General features: G+C 43.8%; 2 protein-coding genes across 6 annotated transcripts in view; both read left to right on the forward strand.

Moving 5' to 3' along the window:
* Positions 1 to 2826, forward strand: part of LOC112257081 (testican-1-like) — a 391345-nt gene extending 388519 nt beyond the window's left edge. For all 3 annotated transcript variants that reach the window (XM_042325759.1, XM_042325758.1, XM_042325757.1), the window contains one exon: positions 1849 to 2826. In XM_042325759.1, the coding sequence (XP_042181693.1) occupies positions 1849 to 2045 (197 nt within the window). In that variant the 3' untranslated portion in view covers positions 2046 to 2826. The remainder of the gene's footprint in view (positions 1 to 1848) is intronic.
* An 11793-nt stretch (positions 2827 to 14619) lies between these two features.
* Positions 14620 to 22039, forward strand: LOC112256135 (eukaryotic peptide chain release factor subunit 1). 3 transcript variants are annotated; one of them, XM_024429148.2, is made up of 11 exons: positions 14620 to 14767; positions 15108 to 15219; positions 19204 to 19379; positions 19542 to 19681; positions 19802 to 19940; positions 20042 to 20232; positions 20398 to 20527; positions 20756 to 20929; positions 21043 to 21107; positions 21280 to 21427; positions 21610 to 22039. In XM_024429148.2, the coding sequence occupies exons 2-11, from the start codon at positions 15134 to 15136 to the stop codon at positions 21690 to 21692; spliced, it is 1332 nt and encodes a 443-aa protein (XP_024284916.1). In that variant the 5' UTR covers positions 14620 to 14767; positions 15108 to 15133; the 3' UTR covers positions 21693 to 22039. The 3 variants fall into 3 exon arrangements, with proteins under 3 accessions (XP_024284916.1, XP_024284914.1, XP_024284915.1); XM_024429146.2 differs by having other exon boundaries at positions 14621 to 14771; XM_024429147.2 differs by lacking the exon at positions 14620 to 14767 and adding an exon at positions 14779 to 14979.
* The last annotated feature ends 1849 nt before the right edge of the window (positions 22040 to 23888 follow it).

A 23888-nucleotide genomic window follows, 5' to 3' on the forward strand; every position in this document is an offset into this window, starting at 1 on the left:
CCCAACAAGCCTCATTAGAACAGAGTGGACAAGACCAGGCACTAAATCAGACTGGGGAGAAAAGAACATCAAGATCAAACAAAATGATTGTCTGATGATCTTCTGAACATCCCAAGACCTTTCTGATGCATTTCAGTCACTTCAAACCATACTTCCTTCAGATTAAATTAAGGTTAAATAAAAAATAAATTAAACTACTGTCAAAAGTACTGTCAGACTTATTTGTAATAGCCCAATTAAAAAAGTTAACATTGATCACCTTTTTTATAGGGTGGGGTTGCAAAATAAATTAGAACAACATGGGGTCACTAGCCGAAGAAGTTTGGGAACCTCTGCTCTAACCTGTCTATCTCTCTGTCTAACCTGTCTGCCTCTTTATTTAACCCATCTGTCTCTCTGTCTAAATGTGTGTTTAACCTGTCTGTCTAACCTGTCTGCCTCTCTGTCTAACCTGTCTGTCTCTGTCTCTTTATTTAACCCATCTGTCTCTCTGTCTAAATGTGTGTTTAACCTGTCTGTCTCTCTGTCTAACCTGTCTGCCTCTTTATTTAACCCATCTGTCTCTCTGTCTAAATGTGTGTTTAACCTGTCTGTCTAACCTGTCTGCCTCTCTGTCTAACCTGTCTGTCTCTGTCTCTTTATTTAACCCATCTGTCTCTCTGTCTAAATGTGTGTTTAACCTGTCTGTCTCTCTGTCTAACCTGTCTGCCTCTCTGTCTAACCTGTCTGTCTCTTTGTCTAACCCATCTGTCTGTCTAACTGCCTCTTTATTTAACCCATCTGTCTCTCTGTCTAAATGTGTGTTTAACCTGTCTGTCTCTCTGTCTAACCTGTCTGCCTCTTTATTTAACCCATCTGTCTCTCTGTCTAAATGTGTGTTTAACCTGCCTGTCTCTCTGTCTAACCTGTCTGTCTCTGTCTAACCTGTCTGTCTCTCTGTCTAACCTGTCTGTCTGTTTATTTAACCCATTTGTCTCTCTGTCTAAATGTGTGTTTAACATGTCTGTCTCTCTGTCTAACCTGTCTGCCTCTCTGTCTAACCTGTCTGTTTCTTTATTTAACCCATCTGTCTCTCTGTCTAACCTGTCTGCCTCTTCATTTAACCCATCTGTCTCTCTGTCTAAATGTGTGTTTAACCTGTCTGTCTCTCTGTCTAACCTGTCTGTCTCTTTATTTAACCCATCTGTCTCTCTGTCTAAATGTGTGTTTAACCTGTCTGTCTCTCTGTCTAACCTGTCTGTCTCTGTCTGTCTGTTTCTTTAACCTCTGTCTGTCTCTTTGCCTCTTCATTTAACCCATTTGTCTCTCTGTCTAAATGTGTGTTTAACCTGTCTGTCTAACCTGTCTGTCTCTTTATTTAACCCATCTGTCTGTCTAAATGTGTGTTTAACTGTCTTTGTCTAACCTGTCTGTCTCTCTGTCTCTTTGTCTCTTTATTTAACCCATCTGTCTCTCTGTCTAAATGTGTGTTTAACCTGTCTGTCTCTCTGTCTAACCTGTCTGTCTCTTTATTTAACCCATCTGTCTCTCTGTCTAAATGTGTGTTTAACCTGTCTGTCTCTCTGTCTAACCTGTCTGTCTCTTTGTCTAACCTGTCTGTCTCTGGCTCTTTATTTAACCCATCTGTCTCTCTGTCTAAATGTGTGTCTAACCTGTCTGTCTCTGTCTAACCTGTCTGCCTCTCTGTCTAACCTGTCTGTCTCTGTCTAACCTGTCTGTCTCTGTCTAACTCAACATTCTGTCATGCCATAGAATATGGGGACACCCCTCTTTCTCCAGACACTGTATATCTAGAGGAGGAGTATAATTTCTCTCTCTCTCTCTCTCTCTCTCTCTCTGTGTGTGTAGAGGAGGACCAAGAGACCTCAGGGGATTTTGGCAGTGGGGGCGCTGTCATTCTCCTTGATGACCAGGAGGAGGAGCCACCTCAGAGTGGGAGGAGCCGACAGAAGCAGAGGCGGGGCCGGATCCATCCCAGAGGGGCCATTGAGGATGACGAGGACGAGGAAGATGACAAAGATGACGAGATTGGCTACATCTGGTAGCTCCGCCCCCACCTGTTCTCCCATCAACCAACCAGGGACCCCCGTTAACTCTGAACAGACCTGAAGCCATTCCAGCATCTCCTTCCTACCCCTCAGCATCAACTCTGTGTTCAACTGACTATCCCCTCCTCTATGCCTCTTGTTCACCTTGAAACTTTCTCTCCGCTACTCAACCTTCATATAGTGTGTCCCTCCTACTCTCCTTCAGAGAATAGAGACGTATTCAATTCAAACAAAGACTGTCTAGTCCCTTTTAATGTGTGTCCCTCTGCTACTGCGTTTGTCCTCAAACCCTTCAACCATAGACTGACACATTGCTATATCCTCTCTCTCTCTCTTTCTTGTTCTTACTCTCTCATCTCCCCGTTCTCTCTCTTTCTCTGTATCTGTGTCTGTGCGTCTCTGAGAGTCTCTTGTCTGACTGTGAGGTCAGAGACAAGTTTGAAGGTGAGATTCTATGGTGTGTTCTGGCCCTTCTGTCAAAGACTCCATTTTCCGCTCACGGCCTCACCCCTCATGTTCTAGAATACCATATTCTCTGGTTCCAGAATATTCTATAGGCTCTTTGGTCGAGAATAATGTTCTTGCTGTTATTGAATGCTCCAGGGTGCCCTAGAACCAGAACGAGTGATGATGTGTTACTTTTTGTTGCATGTTCCCTGACTACGCCCCTGTGGAAAGACAAGTTTGGGTGGCAAGATACACTGAGTGTACAAACATTAAGGACACTTTCCTAATATTGAGTTGCACCCTGCCCTTTTGCCCTCAGAACAGACTCAATTCGTCAGGGACTCTACAAGGTGCTGAAAGCGTTCCATAGGGATGCTGGCCCATGTTGACTCCAATACTTCCCACAGTTGTGTCAAGTTGGCTAGATGTCCTTTGGGTGGTGGACCATTCTTGATTACACATGGGAGCGTGAAAAACCCAGCTGCGTGGCAGTTCTTGACATAAACCAGTGCGCCTGGCACCTACTACCATACCCCATTCAAAGGTTTGTTTTTCCCATTCATTCTCTGAACGCCCCATATACACAATCCATGTCTCAATTGCCTCGCCTCAAGACTTAAATTCCTTCTTTAACCTGTCTCCTCCCCTTCATCTACACTGATTGAAGTGGATTTAAGAAGTGATGTCAATAAGGGATCACATCTGGATTCGCCTGGTCAGTCTATGTCAGGGAAAGAGCAGGTGTTCCTAATGTTTTGTCCACTCAGTGTATAACTCTCTATGTATCCTGTGTCCGTTGTTGGAAAGGGACCTGTAAAGTAAGAATTTCACTGTTAGTCTACACCTGTTGTGTACAAAGCATGTGACAAATAAAATTGGATTAGATGTTGATTTGACAATGTCCATATTGGCTGCTGCAGTGCTCCCTCCCCTTGCTGTCTCAATGCTGTGCAGTCTTTATTTGATGCTTCCTCTCCCAATTGAGCTTTTAAAAGTTCAAAACCATGTTGATAGCCACTTACTAAATAGCAACCACTCTCTTCAACTTGAAAGCTTTGATAATGACTTTTTTCCCAGCTAGTTTTGTACTTCTGTTTCAGTTGGAGGCACTTAGTCTGTAGAACTACAGAACAGAGAAATCTAATTGTGGTCACACAAAGAGCCCTGCCATTATTCAGACCTTTTTCAAACCCTCCCAAATCCAGCCTGCAGATTTAGAAACGGACACAAAGAGAAAATGCTTTTAAGGGTTCGCTTTGGGGGGGGAACACAACTAGAAGCAGTGAGTCTGTTAAAAGGAACATAGCATAATAGTTTTGTTTGTCATAGAGTTTTATTTCTGTAGCCATTGGTGTGTACTGTTGACTGAGGAAGTGGAACATTCTACAACTTCTATTCTAAATAAGTTCCTGCTTTTTTTTCCAGAATATTCCGCGTGGTAATCAAGTGAGGTCAGTTATCTGAACGTATCTAGCCCACAAACCTAGATGAGATAGGCTTAACCCAGAAGGTAGGCTTTTGAACAGTTAAGCCTTAGACTGGAACAGTATAAGCACACCCACACAATGCTCAGTGGAATTCCACTTTGATAATGACAGGCCTTGGATGATCGGACGTATATATTCGAGGGTCTGAGCCGGGCAGTATATTATCAGTTGTCAGTACTGTATTTGTAAGGCTTGTGTTTCATTGGTCTTGTGATGCAGCATAATGATACATTGCTCTTGCTTTGGCGTGCTTTGGCGTGCTTTGGCGTGCTTTGGCGTGCTTTGGCGTGCTTTGGCCAGCGGGAACACATCTTGAACGGATCTTTGATTAAAGTGTGAGAGTCTTGTGATTGACACTTTGGCTCATCCCTTACGGAAAAAGATTCCAGTCAGAGTGCAGTATAACTGTTGATTTTACTACAGTAATTCAGCAGTTTAACTGCAGTTATTCTGCAATTACTGCATCCAAAATACCACTGCACTTACTATAGTTTGCAGTTTTCAATCTTTTTTTGAAAGGGATCCAGCACTGACTAAAACTTCACACAATACATCACTGAGCTCTTCTACTCTTCAGCCAATCAGTTGGCACCACTGATGTTTCAACCTGTAAAATATAAGTGTAGTTCCAGGCAGGCACACAGCAAATTAGAAAACAGCCTATCATGACCTAACACTGATTGCTCACTTTCAAATCTCCCACTCTCTCACTCTTCCTCTGCTCCCTCTCTCACAGCCTTCTACTCCCTCTAGCTCCCCCTCTCTCTTGCTCATCTTCACTATCATTTTGTCACTCGCTTATTTTCCCTATTTTTCTCCCTATCTCTACCCTCCTCTCTCTCTCACTCTCTCCTCTGTTTTTCACACTGGGGGAATGTGTGAGGGAGTTTTACAGCCATGGCGCTCCTCTCTCTCGTTTCCCTTATTTTGTTTTTTTATAGCTCAGAGATGTCTCCCCTGCGAGGCTGTCATATCGCTCGCTGCCTTGTCTCTCAGCCCAGGGTCTCTGTGGAGACGAGTAATGCACACCATGATTGGGCGGAATGGGGGGTGTGGGTAATGGGTGGTCATTTGACGCCCGTAGAGTCAACCTTTCATCTCGCTCCAAGATGAAAGACAGGCAGAGGAACTCAGGGGAAGAAATGTATGCTTTTGGGTTTTGGGCATTCTTTCGCTTTCCCTAAAATGTATATTTTTCTCTTATGCCTATCCTCCCTTTTTGTTCTCTGTTCTTATTTGTTTCTTCCTTCCCCCTCTCTCTCCTTCCCCCTCTCTAACTATTTCCATGTCCCTCAACCATAACAATATACAGTTGAAGACAGAAGTTTACATACACCTTAGCCAAATACATTTAAACTAATTATTATTATTTTTTTTTACAATTCTTGACATTTAATCCCAGTAAAAATTGCCTGTTTTAGGTCACTTAGTATCACCACTTTATTTTAAGAATGTGAAATGTCAGAATAATAGTAGAGAGAACCATTTATTTCAGCTTTTATTTCTTTCACCACATTCTCAGTGGGTCAGAAATGTACATACACTCAATTAGTATTTGGTAGCATTGCCTTAAAATTGTTTAACTTGGGTCAAACATTTCGGGTAGCCTTCCACAAACTTCCCACAATAAGTTGGGTGAATTTTGGCCCATTCCTCCTGACAGAACTGGTGTAATTGAGTCAGGTTTGTAGGCCTCCTTGCTCGCACACGCTTTTTCAGTTCTGCCCATAAATGTTATATTGGTTTGAGGTCAGGGCTTTGTGAAGGCCACTCCAATACCTTGACTTTGTTGTCCTTAAGCCATTTTGCCACAACTTTGGAAGTATGCTTGGGGTCATTGTCCATTTGGAAGACCCATTTGTGACCAAGCTTTAACTTCCTGACTGATGTCTTGAGATGTTGCTTCAATATATCCACGTAATTTTCCTCCCCCATAATGCCATCTATTTTGTGAAGTGCACCCGTCCCTCCTGCAGCAAAGAACCCCCACAACATGATGCTGCCACCCCCGTGCTTCACAGTTGCAAGCCTCCCCCTTTTTCCTCCAAACATAACGATGGTCATTATTGCCAAACAGTTCTATTTTTGTTTCATCAGACCAGAGGACATTTCTCCAAAAAGTACGATCTTGTCCCCATCTGCAGTTGCAAACCGTAGTCTGGCTTTTTTTATGGTGGTTTTGGAGCAGTGGCTTCTTCCTTCCTGAGCGACTTTTCAGGTTATGTCTATAGAGGAATCGTTTTACTGTGGATGTAGATACTTTTGTACCTGTTTCCTCCAGCATCTTCACAAAGTACTTTGCTGTTGTTCTGGGATTGATTTGCACTTTTCTCACCAAAGTACGTTCATCTCTAGGAGACAGAAAGAGTCTCCTTCCTGAGCGGTATGACGGCTGCGTGGGCCCATGGTGTTTATCCTTGCGTACTATTGTTTGTACGGATGAACGTGGTACCTTCAGGCATTTGGAAATTGCTCCCAAGGATGAATAAGACTTGTGAAGGTCTACAATTTTGGTTTGTAGATTTCTTTAGATTTTCCCATTCTGTCAAGCAAAGAGGCACTGAGTAGGTCTTAAAATACATCCACAGGTACACATCCAGTTGACTCAAATGATGTCAATTAGCCTATCAGAAGCTTCTAAAGCCATGACATAATTATCTGGGATTTTCCAAGCTGTTTAAAGGCACAGTCAACTTAGTGTATGTAAACTTCTGACACACTGGAATTGTGATACAGTGAATTATAAGTGAAATAATCTGTCTGTAAACAATTATTGGAAAAATAATACATCCACAGGTACACATCCAAAAAACTTGTGTCATGCACAAATTAGATGTCCTAACCGACGTGCCCAAACTATAGTTTGTTAACAAGAAATTTGTGGAGTGGTTGAAAAAAAATAGTTTTAATGACTCCTAAGTGGATGTAAACTTCCGACTTCAACTGTATATCTGTGTATTTAGTAACAACTTTTGGGTGATTTCCTGTATCGATCACAACATTAACTCATCTGGTCACTGCATCCCCTCTGACATCTCACCTCTGACCCTGATATTGATTGGTTGTTTGTTGATCTCGTCAATAACATGCATGATGACCCTTTCGTTTTTTTACCCTTTGCATCTTAAACTCTGACCTCTCTGTGTGTACATCAGCCAGAGAGACAATAAACCTTCCACTAACACAATACACACACACATACACACACACACACACACACACATACACACATACACACACACACACACACACACACACACACACACACACACACACACACACACACACACACACACACACACACACACACACACACACACACACAGAGAGAGAGAGAGAGAGAGACTGTAACATACTTGTAACATGTGTGTATAAAGTCATCTCTTTCCGAAGCAGTGTAAGGCTCCTTTTTTGATCCTGCCATCAATCTGGCCTTGACCTTTGCCCTCTCATGATGTCTGAAATGACCCTTGCCCTGTCCTGATGTCACTGCTGTCCCTCCCTTGCCTGGCCTACTTGTGTACAAAGCTGAGTAACCCTAGTTGCTCAAACGTCTACAAAAGCGCAATAACAAAAGCGCAATAATTGAGAAGGAAATGGTCCTTCTCATTTCCAACCTGTATTAGACAGTTACTGAACTGTCCTCAGATACACACACACACACACACACACACACACACACACACACACACACACACACACACACACACACACACACACACACACACACATACACACACACACACATACACACACACACACACACACACACACATACACACACACACACACACACACACACATACACACACACACACACACATACACACACACACACACACACACAGTTCTAGTATGACAGCTCCGCTAGTCCAAACAAACACATACATGGCCATATTTGCTAAAGTCTTCTTTGTTAATTCTATATATTTTTTACTTTGTAAAGAGAAAAAAATACTCTGTGAAAGGGGTGTAATATATTGCCATGTGAAGACACTGTGGCTTTGTCCAGTTGCATTTAACAGACTAAAGTGTGTAAATCAATTGTCCTTAATGTAGCTAGATTCATGTAGCTCTTTCCATAGAAGCATAGTGTAGTGAGTTCTTCAGTGTCTTATTTTTCCCCTTCTGGAGCTATAATGGAATGTTGATGTTATGGGCTGAAACTATCTTGATTTTATTGTAACAGTTCCACAATGTTTGTCTGAATAAATTTAAGTCTGTCCTGTCCTGTACCTACTCTGTGTGATGGTCTTATTTAAATGATGTCCATTTTTGCGTGAACACACACACACAAAATATATATTACACATACTCTGTCACTCAGGCATACATGAGCTAAAATCCTTTTACAAGTTTCATCGAGGTTTGGGAGTTGTGTGTTATTGCATTTTACATAGCTTATCCTTCATCCAAATGGCAATGGACTATATTGATGTGTCCCAGTGACATCAGTCAAAAGTTAACTCCCCTCACCAGACATGCCTTTGTCTTCATCTAATATGCCATATTAAATCTATCGATTTGATAATGCCCTTTTGTACTCAATTTGATTCATGCAGCTGGAAGAAAATCCATGTTTCAGTCTCTCTCCCTCTATCTCTTCTGCCCTCTCACTCCCTCTATCATTCTGAGTCTGTTATGGCTGTGTCATGGTGATTTAAAACTAGGTTAGGGCTGTGATCTGTGACTGGTGGTGTGGATTAATATAGATATGGATAGAAACGGCGCATTGGGCACAGATCTAGGTTCAGCCTACCCTTCTCAAATCCATTTGGGGAAAACACACAATACTGACCTAAGATTAGTGTCTGAAAATCAAGTCGGCTGGGCCAGCCCGGTATCTTGTTCAGTCCACGTCACAGAAAAATGAATCTTTCCAAATGTGAGCCATTCCAAGACCAAGCCTTCAAATCCAGAAATGTAATATTGCTGCTAATACACCACCTATTCTCCAAGGAAATAGGTTTCTGGAGAACTGTAATATTGCTGCTCATACACCACCTATTCTCCAAGGAAATAGGTTTCTGGAGAACTGTAATATTGCTGCTCATACACCACCTATTCTCCAAGGAAATAGGTTTCTGGAGAACTGTAATATTGCTGCTCATACACCACCTATTCTCCAAGGAAATAGGTTTCTGGAGAACTGTAATATTGCTGCTCATACAACACCTATTCTCCAAGGAAATAGGTTTCTGGAGAACTGTAATATTGCTGCTCATACACCACCTATTCTCTAAAGAAATAGGTTTCTGGAGAACTGTAATATTGCTGTTCATACACAACCTATTCTCCAAGGAAATAGGTTTCTGGAGAACTGTAATATTGCTGCTCATACACCACCTATTCTCCAAGGAAATAGGTTTCTGGAGAACTGTAATATTGCTGCTCATACACCACCTATTCTCCAAGGAAATAGGTTTCTTGAGAACTGTAATACGGTACCATGGGCTGAATTGATGCAGATTGTTTGAACGTGTTAAACGCCACTTGTTTCCTATTATTTCCCCTGCAGACGCAAGCCTAACAAAGACACTGCAAAAGCCCCACGGATACTGTCAGGATGAACATAGGGTACTGTTTCTGCTTCCTCTCAGGGACAGCAGGCGTTATCAGGGAGAGGTGTTGACATAGCATCAATGTGTTGACAGAGCATGTTGACATTTGTCAAACCAGCCCCTCATCGGATTGTCATGTCCCTTACTTGAGGGCTTGATTGTTCCTCCTAAATATGACTTGCTCTCTCGTTTTACTCAAGCTTAAAACTCAGAAGTACCACATCTGCTGTTGCTGTATCGGGGACGTTTTTGGTTGGTGAAAGGTGCAGATTAACATAGCATAAATGGAAACGTGTCCATTATATATTTAACTTCAACCTGCAGCGTTAAGCAGTTTGGGCCTCTATATCGCCACTAAGCACGTCGAAAGGTTCTGTACAAGACGGCGAGACACTAACTCTCCAGGGCTCCCTCATAGATTAAATATGATTGGCTTTTGCCCCATGTCACTCAGCTGTGGAGGTGGGAATTGTTTCCCTGGCTCCCAATCCCCTTTCGGTGTGACCCCTATGAGATCCATCGTTAAGATAGACTGCATGTCCCACCTTCTTTAAATAGAGGTTATTTGGTTTAATCCAGTGCATTAATAAACTCTTAATAGCTCTACATAGTGGATACGGAGAGGATCCTCGACCCCCTCTCGTCTCACCGCCTCTCATTGCTATTTATGAAGCTCTAGCTCTGTTCCTGATTAATCCACTTAATATTTAGGAGCAGATCATTAAATGTCTTGTCTGCCTCCAAGGAAGACGTAGAGAGGAAAGAGGGGGAGGGAGAGGCGGTGATGTGACGAGAATGTAGACTCATCTTGGTACTTTCTTCCACAACCCAAGACACACAGCAAAGCCCCAGCTATGGATGCCTCGTGTTCGCACTTTCTTCCACACCCCAAAACACACAGCAAAGCCCTGGCTATGGGCTCCTCGTCTTGGCATTCCTTCCACACCACAAAACACACAGAAATGCCCCGGCTATGGGCTCCTCGTCTTGGCATTCCTTCCACACCACAAAACACACAGCAAAGCCCCGGCTATGGGCTCCTCGTCTTGGCATTCCTTCCACACCACAAAACACACAGCAAAGCCCCGGCTATGGGCTCCTCGTCTTGGCATTCCTTCCACACCACAAAACACACAGCAAAGCCCCGGCTATGGGCTCCTCGTCTTGGCATTCCTTCCACACCCCAAAACACACAGCAAAGCCCCGGCTATGGGCTCCTCGTCTTGGCATTCCTTCCACACCCCAAAACACGCAGAAAAGCCCCGGCTATGGGCTCCTCGTCTTGGCATTCCTTCCACACCCCAAAACACACAGCAAAGCCCCGGCTATGGGCTCCTCGTCTTGGCATTCCTTCCACACCCCAAAACACACAGCAAAGCCCCGGCTATGGGCTCCTCGTCTTGGCATTCCTTCCACACCACAAAACACAGAGCAGAAGCACACAATATTTATTTATTTTATTTATTTATTTCACCTTTATTTAACCAGGTAGGCAAGTTGAGAACAAGTTCTCATTTACAATTGCGACCTGGCCAAGATAAAGCAAAGCAGTTTGACACATACAACGACACAGAGTTACACATGGAGTAAAACAAACATACAGTCAATAATACAGTATAAACAAGTCTATATACGATGTGAGCAAATGAGGTGAGATAAGGGAGGTAAAGGCAAAAAAAGGCCATGGTGGCAAAGTAAATACAATATAGCAAGTAAAACACTGGAATGGTAGATTTGCAATGGAAGAATGTGCAAAGTAGAAATAAAAATAATGGGGTGCAAAGTAGCAAAATTAATTAATTAATTAAATACAGTAGGGAAAAAGGTAGTTGTTTGGGCTAAATTATAGGTGGGCTATGTACAGGTGCAGTAATCTGTGAGCTGCTCTGACAGTTGGTGCTTAAAGCTAGTGAGGGAGATAAGTGTTTCCAGTTTCAGAGATTTTTGTAGTTCGTTCCAGTCATTGGCAGCAGAGAACTGGAAGGAGAGGCGGCCAAAGAAAGAATTGGTTTTGGGGGTGACTAGAGAGATATACCTGCTGGAGCGTGTGCTACAGGTGGGAGATGCTATGGTGACCAGCGAGCTGAGATAAGGGGGACTTTACCTAGCAGGGTCTTGTAGATGACATGGAGCCAGTGGGTTTGGCGACGAGTATGAAGCGAGGCCAGCCAACGAGAGCAATGGTGGGTAGTATATGGGGCTTTGGTGACAAAACGGATTGCACTGTGATAGACTGCATCCAATTTGTTGAGTAGGGTATTGGAGGCTATTTTGTAAATGACATCGCCAAAGTCGAGGATTGGTAGGATGGTCAGTTTTACAAGGGTATGTTTGGCAGCATGAGTGAAGGATGCTTTGTTGCGAAATAGGAAGCCAATTCTAGATTTAACTTTGGATTGGAGATGTTTGATATGGGTCTGGAAGGAGAGTTTACAGTCTAACCAGACACCTAAGTATTTGTAGTTGTCCACGTATTCTAAGTCAGAGCCGTCCAGAGTAGTGATGTTGGACAGGCGGGTAGGTGCAGGTAGCGATGGGTTGAAGAGCATGCATTTAGTTTTACTTGTATTTAAGAGCAATTGGAGGCCACAGAAGGAGAGTTGTATGGCATTGAAGCTTGCCTGGAGGGTTGTTAACACAGTGTCCAAAGAAGGGCCAGAAGTATACAGAATGGTGTCGTCTGCGTAGAGGTGGATCAGAGACTCACCAGCAGCAAGAGCGACCTCATTGATGTATACAGAGAAGAGAGTCGGCCCAAGAATTGAACCCTGTGGCACCCCCATAGAGACTGCCATGGGTCCGGACAGCAGACCCTCCGATTTCACACACTGAACTCTACCAGAGAAGTAGTTGGTGAACCAGGCGAGGCAATCATTTGAGAAACCAAGGCTGTCGAGTCTGCCGATGATACCAGATAGACTCCACCAGATAGACGTACACACACACACACACACACACACACACACACACACACACACACACACACACACACACACACACACACACACACACACACACACACACACACACACACACACACATACACACACACACAGCAGCTGCTTAAGAAGATGTGTCATTAGCGGGGATGCTAGTTATTGAAGTGCTGATGAATATGATCCCCTGTCTGAATGTGTGGCAGACAGAGAGACATTGAGACACAAATTAGCATGCGGAAAAACTGCTGCTTAATTCCCTCTGAGGTTTCAATGTTTTTCCCTGGCTTTCTGAAAGCTGCGTCTTTACACTCCCAACTGGACATGACGTTGTCAGAGGGAGAGTAAATGATCCAAGCATTAATGGGAATTTTATATAACACCAGAGATTAGGAATCACAGTCATTTGATCAAGTTTTATTTGCATGGCTCTATTTACGCAGTCATTGATGTTAAGAAAGAGGCGGGCCCAGGCTTAATAAACCCTGTGCTGATGGAAATGAGAATGAAGCACTAACTGGTTTAATCATTTGACACATTCAGTATTCAGGGGTCTGAACTCCACCAGTATGTGTTAAATTCTGAGTCAGAGTCATCAATATAGTTCCCCCTCAGCACTTATCCAAGGTCAGTTTTTGTGTTTGTCCTGCTTTAGGTCCGGATTAGGCCAGTGCCCTGTCACTGCTACCTCTGTCTGCTCCAATGATTGTACTGTATATGTCAGCTCTTACAGTCTCCTGGTTGGTACTAAACTGAATGTGACATGAGGGACAGAGAGCAGGTGTGGGGTGTGGTACATAGTGATATGTGCGTGTGCCTCACCGCATCCAACCCAAAGCGCCACCCATCCCCTCCCCTTTGTTCAGTTTTTGACAAGCACAGGGATGCCCTTGAACACCTCAACATCCCTCCCTCCCCCTCTATCCTCTCCCTCCCTCTATCCCCTCCGTCCCTCTCCCTCCCTCCCTCCCTCCCTCCATCCCTCCATCCATCCATCCTCTCCTCCCTCCATCCCTCCCTCCCTCCATCCCTCCATCCCCTCCCTCCCTCCCTCCCTCCCTCCCTCTAGCAGATGGTCACAGATGGAAAGTGGAGCAGAGCGGACCTGATGGCATCTGTGTCGGGTCGCTCTCGCCATAACCCTCCCACACACACACATGGTCAGCCAACCTCTCTCATATGGTTGTCTCTACCTTAGAGGGGTCATCAGAAATCATTGGAGGTCATTGTAGGTTGCAGTTTCTTCTGGGTCTACTACTGTACACAAAGACATAACATGAGTTTCTCTCCTTGACTCCCCTTTACCTGTCTGAAGTAACAGAATGATATCACTCCGACCCTGTCTGCAGAGAATCTGTTGAGTTGGGGAAAATGTAACTTGTCTGACCAGAACACTGAACACTAGGCCGGATCCGTTTCCAGGCGACAGATTACTGCTCTGATGGCAGACAGAGGGTGATAAATGGGTGTTTATATTGTATTGGAGGAAGACTGCCTCACAAACTGCTGTATAATTTACTGTCTGTAATATGGGTATCAGTGCAGAGGGGAAATTAGACTGGAATCTGAGATGTATGGAGGAGCAGGAGGGGTTGTGCACACACACAAACACAAACACACACACACACACACACACACACACACACACACACACACACACACACTGGTACTGGTGTAGTACCATAAAGTTGCTTTCTTTAGTGAATCAATGCTGTCATCTAGTGGTGCAACACTGGGCTTTACTTTGTAAGAAATACTGTAGATTTTGTTCTACATTGCCAATAGAAATAGTTTTTGTTAATGCAATTGGAAAGTACTAATTAGTATATAGAGGAAATTAACTGACAAAATCCATTATTCCACCGACCAAACTTTGGTAATGTGATATTATGACTGATGGATATTTTCATTTCATGACATTGCTTAGCTAGCTAATGTTTTTTCTCTATTCAAGTCACTACAGAAGTTCAAGTGAACTTCAAGTTGTGATCCGTCGTAAAATATAATTTTGACTACAAATCCCATGTGAAACATTTTGGGATGTCCCCGCCCATTTTCGTATAATAGTTCATCACTCCAATCACCGTGCAGATATCCATGATCAACATGAAGTTTTGACCAACCAACAAAGTCACTCACCGTTTCAACGCGGTTTCCAGGAAGTGAGAAAAACCGAAATCACATCATCGCACCACGCGAAGCTTGTGTAGAGGAGCCGTCATTTCACTGAGGACCGATTCAGCTAGCGTGGTAGCCGTAGCTTAGAGACCGGAGCGGCGTTGCCCGAGGCAGGTACGGTGTCGTCGATTGTGTTTGTGCACGCAAGGTGTCTGGTGGAACGGGTTGACAGTTGAATATTTTAATAGTTTATTGATGAAGTGAGGCGAAGTTTGGTCGGGTTGCGACGTTATATAACGAATAGGTTGGGAAGAGTGTATAGGCCTAATTTTTCCGCGCACTTTGCCGACACAGCAAGCGGGGTATAGTCTTCTTCATCCGGGTAGGTCCACCACTGCTGATCCAGGTCCCCCTCGGACACCCGCTTCTAGCTCCGAGGGGTACACAACTGTCACCCTGGCAACCTAAAACCCGATGTAACGTTAGCCAGCTAACGTTCTTCTCTTTTAGGTGCTGACGCGATTACAGCAGGAAAGATGGCGGATGACCCTAACGCGGCAGACAGGAACGTGGAGATATGGAAAATCAAGAAACTGATTAAAAGTTTGGAAGCTGCCCGTGGGTAAGTGGTTGAATACGGTGTGGACCTGAGTGTCGATATGCCGACGTGAATGGACCATGTGATAACAGCTGGATAAGTGAGGCCGGATTTGGGAGTGGTAGCTTAGCTATGGTAGCTGGGTAGCTTGCTAACACAGCCAACATTGTAATTAACTTTAGTTCCCACCAGTATTCGATGTTCATCGTATACTTATTATGTTGATTGCCGTGTTATTTGTAGCTAGCTCGGTTGTTCGTGTGTTGATGTCCGGCTTAACTAACGTTAGCGACATGTCAGCTAGCTGTTACCTAGCTGAAAACGCCGGCTACGGTGGATAGGGTCTTGAAGAACAGCGTGTTGGTGTGGTAATCACATTTATCTGTGTCCTAATACTCATACTAACCGTACTATTTGTGACGTAAATTGAGTATATAGAATGCCAGGAAGTCAGAATATCTTTATGTACATATTCTTCATCCCTTTACACTTGTGTGTATAAGGTAGTTGTTGTGAAATTGTTAGGTTAGATTACTCGTTGGTTATTACTGCAATGTCGGAACTAGAAGCACACGCATTTCGCTACACTCGCATTAACATCTGCTAACCATGTGTATGAGACAAATAACATTTGATTTGATGCCTATTGGTCATAGTATGGATATACAGTTGAAGTCGGAAGTTTACATATACTTATGTTGGAGTCAATTAAAACTAGTTTTTCAACCACTCCACAAAGTTCTTGTTCACGAACTATAGTTTTGCCAAGTAGGTTAGGACATCTACTTTGTGTATGACACAAGTCATTTTTCCAACAGATTATTTCACTTAGAATTATCACAATTCCAGTGGGTCAGAAGTTTATATACACTAAGTTGACTGTGCCTTTTAAACAGCTTGGAAAATTACAGAAAATGATGTCATGGCTTTAGAAGCTCCTGATAGGCTAATTGACCTAATTTGAGTCAATTGGAGTTGTGGGTGTATTTCAAGGCCTACCTTCAAACTCCGTGCCTCTTTGCTTGACATCATGGGGAAACCAGCCAAGACCTCAGATAAAAAATTGTAGACCTCCACAAGTCTGATTCATCCTTGGGAGCAATTTCCAAATGCTTGAAGGTATCACGTTCATCTGTACAAGCAATAGTACGCAAGTATAAACACCATAGGACCACGCAGCCATCATACCGCTCAGGAAGGAGACACACTCTGTCTCCTAGAGATGAATGTACTTTGGTGAGAAAAGTGCAAATCAATCCCAGAACAACAGCAAAGGACATTGTGAAGATGCTGTAGGTACAAAAGTATCTATATCCACAGTAAAACAAGTCCTATATCGACATAACCTGAAAGGACGCTGAGCAAGGAAGAAGTCACTGCTCCAAAACCGCCATAAAAAAGCCAGACTACGGTTTGCAACTGCACAATGGGACAAAGATTGTACTTTTTGGAGAAATGTCCTCTGGTCTGATGAAACCAAAAATAGAACTGTTTGGCCACAATGACCATCATTATGTTTGGAGGAAAAAGGGAGAGGCTTGCAAGTCAAAGAACACCAACCCAACCGTGAAGCACGGGGGTGGCAGCATCATGTTGTGGGGGTGCTTTGCTGCAGGAGGGACTTGTGCACTTCACAAAATAGATGGCATCATGGGCGAGGAGAATTATGTGGATATATTGAAGCAACATCTCAAGACATCAGGAAATTAAAGTTTGGTCGCAAATGGGTCTTCCAAATGGAAAATGACCCTAAGCATACTTCCAAAGTTGTGGCAAGTTGGCTTGTGGACAACAAAGTCAAGGTTTTGGAGTGGCCATCACAAAGCCCTGACCTCAATCCTATATAAAAATTTGTGGGCAGAACTGAAAAAGTGTGTGTGAGCAAGGAGGCCTACAAACCTGACTCCGTTACAATAGCTCTGCCAGGAGGAATGGGCCAAAATTCGCCCAATTTATTGTGGGAAGCTTGTGGAAGGCTACCCGAAATGTTTGACCCAAGTTAAAACATTTTTAAAGTCAATGTTACCAAATACTAATTGAGTGTATGTAAACTTCTGACCCACTGGGAATGTGAAGAAAGAAATAAAGGCTGAAATAATTCTCTACTATTATTCTGACATTTCACATTCTTAAAGTGGTGATCCAAACTTACCTAAAACAGGGCATTTTTACTAGGATTATATGTCGGGAATTGTGAAAAACTGAGTTTAAATGTATTTGGCTACGCTATCCTGGTCTAGGGGACTGCAACTCAGTGCTAGAGGCGTCACCACAGACACCCTGGTTCGAATCCAGGCTGTCCAATAGGGTGGCGCACATTTGGGCGTTGGCTGGTGTAGGCTGTCATTTAAATAATAATTTGTTCTTAATTGACTTGCTTAGTTAAATAAAAGTTACATTTAATTACTTAAATTTTGTATTTATTTTTTACAAAATTAAATTCCTTATGAACCGTATAGCATATGGTTACAACAGTATGTACCATGTTAGCTAGCTACCTAATGTTAGTTGGCTACTAATATATCGACCTTGCCAGTATATCAACAAAATGCCATCTAACTAACTATCCAACGTTTATTGACTTGATTGTTCTCGTCATTCTTAGTTTAGCTAAGTGGTGTAGTCTTGTGTTCCCAATGGACATTCGGTTTCGTTCGTAAATTCGCTGTGGCTATCTACTCCGATTTCAGAGCACTCTCGTCTGAGTGTACCGGTGCCAGAGCGCAGAATAAACTAGTTGAATATGGCCAGTGTCAGTAAACATCGCCAAAAAAGTAATTAACTTGTTGCCAGCAGCACTGTTACAGTCACCAACGCTCTGGATAACTTGAAAACAGCCTAACCAGCTCTGCTAGGGTGAGTAAAACGGTCAGATTGAGGTGTTCTCTCATTTGTGTCTGGAAGTAGCAAGTTAGCTTGACTGCTTTTTTGAGGTCAGAATGCTTGGATCAACCCTACTCCTCGGACAGAGCATCCAGTGACATTGCCTGGCAGTGTGCGTGCGCTCTGAGAGCGAAACACTCTGAATTTTCAAACTGACAACGTTCTGAATTTACAAACGCTTGGAGCGTACTCTGGCACTCCAGATTTGAATTTTAAATGTCTAGCTAGTAATTTATGCTAAAAAGCTAGAGAGCGGTTGCAATAGCAAGCAGCATCGACTTCCAGTAGACAGGCGAATTGCTAGTACGCTCAACTGAAAAGGATACCATTCGTTTATAGTATACTAAAATGAAATGATAGTATATACTCATTAAGTATGTAGTATACAGTATGTTAGTATGGGTATTCAAACACAGCTATGTTCTCATGCTGCGCTAGACTTAGCAGTTAGTAGCGATGTTGGCTTGCTGTCAAGATATGGCATTGAGCGTGTATTCTACTTGGAAGTGGAAAGCATGGAATCTATACTCCATGAGTAGCAAGCAGAAATCCAATTGCCGTGTCCTAGTCTTTCTTTGGTGACGATGTGTAACGTTAGTTAGCGGTCATCCATATTAATTTTGATACGTAGTTGACAAATCTAGCTCCGTGGCTTCCTCGAGCTGTGACTAGGAAAAAGGGACGGCGTTGTTCCTGAAGTATTCTTGTTGTCCACTGACCCAGAATCAACTGTCCTCTATAAACGTTACAAACATGCACGGTTGACCATTTGACCTATATTCACAAGCCAGCTAGCTACCTGCCTGAATGCAGACAATGTGGCTCAGTGGAACTTCAGCGCAGTCTTTGGTGTCAAGGACAGAGCTTGTATGGAAACTGTGTGCCCCCCTCCCTCACCTTTCAGACAGTGGAAACTGGGAAGGTAATGTTTGGGTGTCAGACTGTCAATGTTGAAGGGTGCCAGTGTCACACAAAGGTAGATCCGGTAAAATGACAGAATCAACGATGTTTTGATTGTGGACGCATATTCCTTTCTTTCAGAGTTTGAGATGTGTACATAACTGTCTTAGTCATAACTGAATGTGTGTATTTAGGTTGTCTAACCACCTGTCCCCCTCTCCTCAGTAATGGAACCAGTATGATCTCGCTGATCATCCCCCCTAAGGACCAGATCTCCAGAGTGGCCAAGATGTTGGCAGATGAGTTTGGCACAGCCTCCAACATCAAGAGCAGAGTCAACAGGCTCTCTGTGCTCGGGGCCATCACCTCTGTACAGCAGAGACTAAAGCTATACAACAAGGGTGAGTGACTGACTGCATAGTTGTGTGATGTTGAAGCCTTGACCTCCTCATAGCAGACTCCAAAGCTACAGCAAGGGTCAGTCTGTTCTTTGTTGTTTGTTTTTACTATGGGTCACTGGGTCTTGCCTGTGCTGACTGATAATCCCTGTGTCTCTCCTGCAGTGCCGCCTAATGGCCTGGTGGTGTACTGTGGAACCATCGTGACAGACGAGGGCAAAGAGAAGAAAGTCAACATTGACTTTGAGCCTTTTAAACCCATCAACACCTCCCTGTACCTCTGTGACAACAAGTTCCACACTGAGGTAGGAGCTCAAATTGTGTCTGTCTCCTGTATGTGTGTGAATGTGTGTTGTCTAATTGTCTCTAGAGACAATTGTAATGGAAATGCCCTCTGTCTTTCTCTCCTTCTCTCCTCTCTCCAGGCGTTGACAGCCCTGCTGTCTGATGACAGTAAGTTTGGCTTCATAGTGATAGATGGTAGTGGGGCTCTATTCGGGACGCTCCAGGGGAACACTAGAGAGGTCCTGCACAAGTTCACTGTGGACTTGCCCAAGAAACACGGTAAGCTTCGTTCATCACACACACGCAGAGATGAGAACAATAACATTAGATGTTGTCCCCCACCAATACCCTTCAGTCAATACAATTTCTCTCTCTCATAGGCAGAGGAGGTCAGTCTGCTTTGCGCTTTGCCCGTCTGAGGATGGAGAAGAGACACAACTATGTGAGGAAGGTGGCTGAGACAGCTGTCCAGCTCTATGTGGCCAACGACAAGGTCAATGTGGCCGGAATGGTCCTAGCAGGGTCTGCCGACTTCAAGACTGAGCTCAGCCAGTCCGACATGTTCGACCCTGTAAGTGTGTGTGTTTTAGATAATCCATGGTTTATGCTACATTTAATCCATACTGTGATCAGTTCATTCTTTGTCAGGTTGATGCTTTTTGCGCAATTCCTCTGATTTTCTGAGTGAATCAAGCATTTCACGGCCCACTGACCCCTGTTGTGTGTGCGCGCGCAGAGGTTACAGGCAAAGATTCTAAAGCTGGTGGACATCTCGTACGGAGGGGAGAACGGTTTCAACCAGGCCATCGAGCTGTCGGCAGAGGTCCTCTCTAACGTCAAGTTCATCCAGGAAAAGAAGCTCATAGGTCTGTTTGTGGCACGTTGAGGTTAGATTTTGGGTTATCCCAGCGAATGTGTGTCTGTGTTAGGTGTTTTTGTTAGGGTTAGTGCAGATTGTTTCCTTGTGAATGGTAATGATAATTAGTGTGATGATTGCTTCCCATTCTCATCACTAAATGTTTATTTTTTTCTATCCTTTATTTGTCTTCCCCTCCATTCTTGCTCTCTCTCTCCTACTCGCTCACTCTCTGCAGGCCGGTACTTTGATGAGATCAGTCAGGACACGGGGAAGTACTGTTTTGGGGTGGAGGACACACTCAAAGCCCTGGAGATGGGGGCTGTGGAGATCCTCATTGTTTATGAGAACCTAGACACCATGCGCTATATTCTTCGCCTGCACGGGGCTGAGAGCGTCGGAACAGAAAACGGTACACACACACTCCCCATGTGTAGTATATCCTCTGGCACCATGAAGTAGAACAACTGAGAAGAGAACACTTCAGGTTCCCATTCCCTGTCTCCATCGTCCTTTGTGTTTCAGATGAGAAGACTCTTTATTTAACACCAGAGCAGGAGAAGGACAAGTCCCACTTCACAGACAAGGAGGTAAACCCGGTTCTCTATCCCTTGTTCTCACACCCACACGCAGGTACACACACGGTTGCCTTCAACACTTTCTGTCCCTGAACCCATTCGGGTGGTTGAATTTGGTGTTAACTTGTTTACATTTTTTTGCCCTCTCAAACCTGTCCATTTGTGTGTGTGCTCGAATGTTCAGACTGGGCAGGACCACGAGTTGATTGAAAGCATGCCTCTGCTGGAGTGGTTTGCCAACAACTACAAGAAGTTTGGAGCCACGCTGGAGATCGTCACAGACAAGAGTCAGGAAGGGTCTCAGTTTGTCAAGGGCTTCGGTGGCATCGGGGGTGAGTCCAAACCAACCAGTTGTTGTTTTATAGAATTCTAACATGGTGTCCTTTTGTTACGGTCATGTTGTGGCGGTAGTTCACAGCATGAGGTCAACTTCATGAACCTAATATTAGTAATGACTGTTCAGTCCCGCAACAGTCTTTATCCAGATAATTGACTCTTTCTTACTCTCTTTCAGGATGCTTGCGGTACAGGGTGGATTTCCAGGCCATAGATTACCAGGCGGAGGACGACGACTGTTTTGATTTAGATGACTACTAGGTAGTCGGACTGAATTAGGGGAGAAAGAAGGTAAAAGGTGAAGAATGACGAAATAAGGATAGAAATATGCCACTTTTTTTTTTTCAGCGAGTGAAAAGAGACATACTGACCATGTAGACATGCATTCAATTTGAAACACGCACACGTACCCATACATGTACACTTCTAATAACGCGCACATGCTGAAGACTGAGATTCTCTTTCAATCCAGAGAGGGACAACCCATCCTGAGTGAATCCCTGCCTTAGAGTGCTGGTTCCTTCCCCTGGTTGGATTGGACTTCGTTTTAGTTTGTTTATTTTTCTCCCCTCCATTTTGAATGGACACAACAGCAAGTTCCCAGCAACTCCCCCCTCCCTGGTCCGATGAAGACTTTGGGCTCTAACCTCACGTAAAGAACATTTTCCTTTCTTTCCCTATCCTCACGTAAAGAACTTTTCCCCTTCCCTCTATTCCCCCCCCCTCCCTCTATTCCCCCTTCCCTCTATTCCCCCTCCCTCTATTCCCCCTTCCCTCTATTCCCCCTCCCTCTATCCCCCTTCCCTCTATTCCCCCTCCCTCTATCCCCCTTAATGCTTTTTATATATATATATTTAGGCTTTTGATTTTTTACTGGTAATTGCTGCTGTTGTATTTTATTTTTTACCTGTGTTTCTGTAGAGAAAGGGGGGTATTAAATTTTAACTGCTGAAACCCATTGCTACCTCCTCATCCACTGTGGTCTCAATCATGTGGAGTGTGTCGTTCCCAGAGGAACTGGCTCTACCGGCTCCCCTGCTAATGAAAAATGTTTATTTCACCCATGAGCTTCAGTGGCTGTAGAACATGTGAATTGTTTATATGCCATCCTGTGCATGTATTTTATACTGAACAAAAATATAAATGCAACAATAAGATTTTTACTAAGCTACAGTTCATAAGGAAATTGAAATAAATTCATTAGGCCCTAATCTATGGATTTCACATGACTGGGAATACAGAGATGCACTCGGTTAGACCACCGGTCAGGTTTCTGAAGTCCCGATCAACAGTGGTCAAAAAGGGTAAGGAGAAAATGGAGTTCAGGAGATTAACCCTATCACCCATTCTACACGTTTAATTCATCGCATATGTAAGAATACATTTGCCCAGGCATTGCTCAAGTTGGCCTTTACATCCCTGTTTGAAGAGATACATGCCTAGATGGTCATTTTAGCCATTATATCCACTGTCTTTTCAAATTATCTGCTACCTGTTTAGTGAATATGTTTACACAATCAACACATATCTTCCACCCATCAGCCCCCTCACATCATTCTCTAATATTACCTGACCCAACAGAAATTATTTTTTTAGTTGGCAGTCCTGGTGCCGGGAAGGCGAAGTGTTCATCATACTGCTTGTAAAATGCAAGTCATCGCTGAGCCTGATAGAAAGGATTTTAATATCGTTACTATAAGTGATGATTACTGATAAAGCTTTGTGTTTCCCAGTATGTTAACATCTTTAACCATTTGTCCTTTTGTTTGGGGTGTCACTGGAGGTGCGTTCAGTTCATTTGAACGTTTGCTACGTGGCCGAACGATTTGTACTGAACTACACGTGTCAGCAAAACATTGAACAGACTTCGAGGTACGTTTGGTAGGTGTGGTGAGCGTTCTTGGTGGGTTTCAATTAATCCCGCCTGGTCGCCAGTGTAGGCGTATTTTGTATCCGCTGAAAATTGAATCAATTCGGAATGAGCCAGGTGCCATGTTCAAAGCCTACGGCGAAGTCTGCTCAAAACAAAAGTGACGTAATTAAGCACATGTAGTAATGACTAAGATTCTGCGTTTCCCATGCAAAAGGGTTAATGCTGCCTTGACAAAATGATCGAGCGGTGCAGATTATAGTTCGATTTGAGAATGGTGCGCCTCCCTCCGTTTTCGCCAGGTGCCCCGCGGCTCAGCATAATCAAATCTTCCCATTATACCTCAGTGATGCTAGGTGTGGTTTGAGGCAATGAGTGCCGTATTTAAAGGGCAGTAGCCATGCTGACAGCGTTCCCCAATCCACAACCAACCCATCCCCGTTTTTCAACTGGTTCAGTACGTATCAATTGAACGTCAAAATGTACTGAACGCAGACCAGGGAAAGCCGTGAAAGCACGACAAGCCAATCATTATGGGGCTAATGCACGCCTCTTTAGCTTAGCTCGGCCAATCAGAGTGTGTGATT

The sequence above is a fragment of the Oncorhynchus tshawytscha genome, linkage group LG08 (assembly GCF_018296145.1).
Source record: "Oncorhynchus tshawytscha isolate Ot180627B linkage group LG08, Otsh_v2.0, whole genome shotgun sequence".
Lineage (NCBI taxonomy): Eukaryota > Metazoa > Chordata > Actinopteri > Salmoniformes > Salmonidae > Oncorhynchus > Oncorhynchus tshawytscha.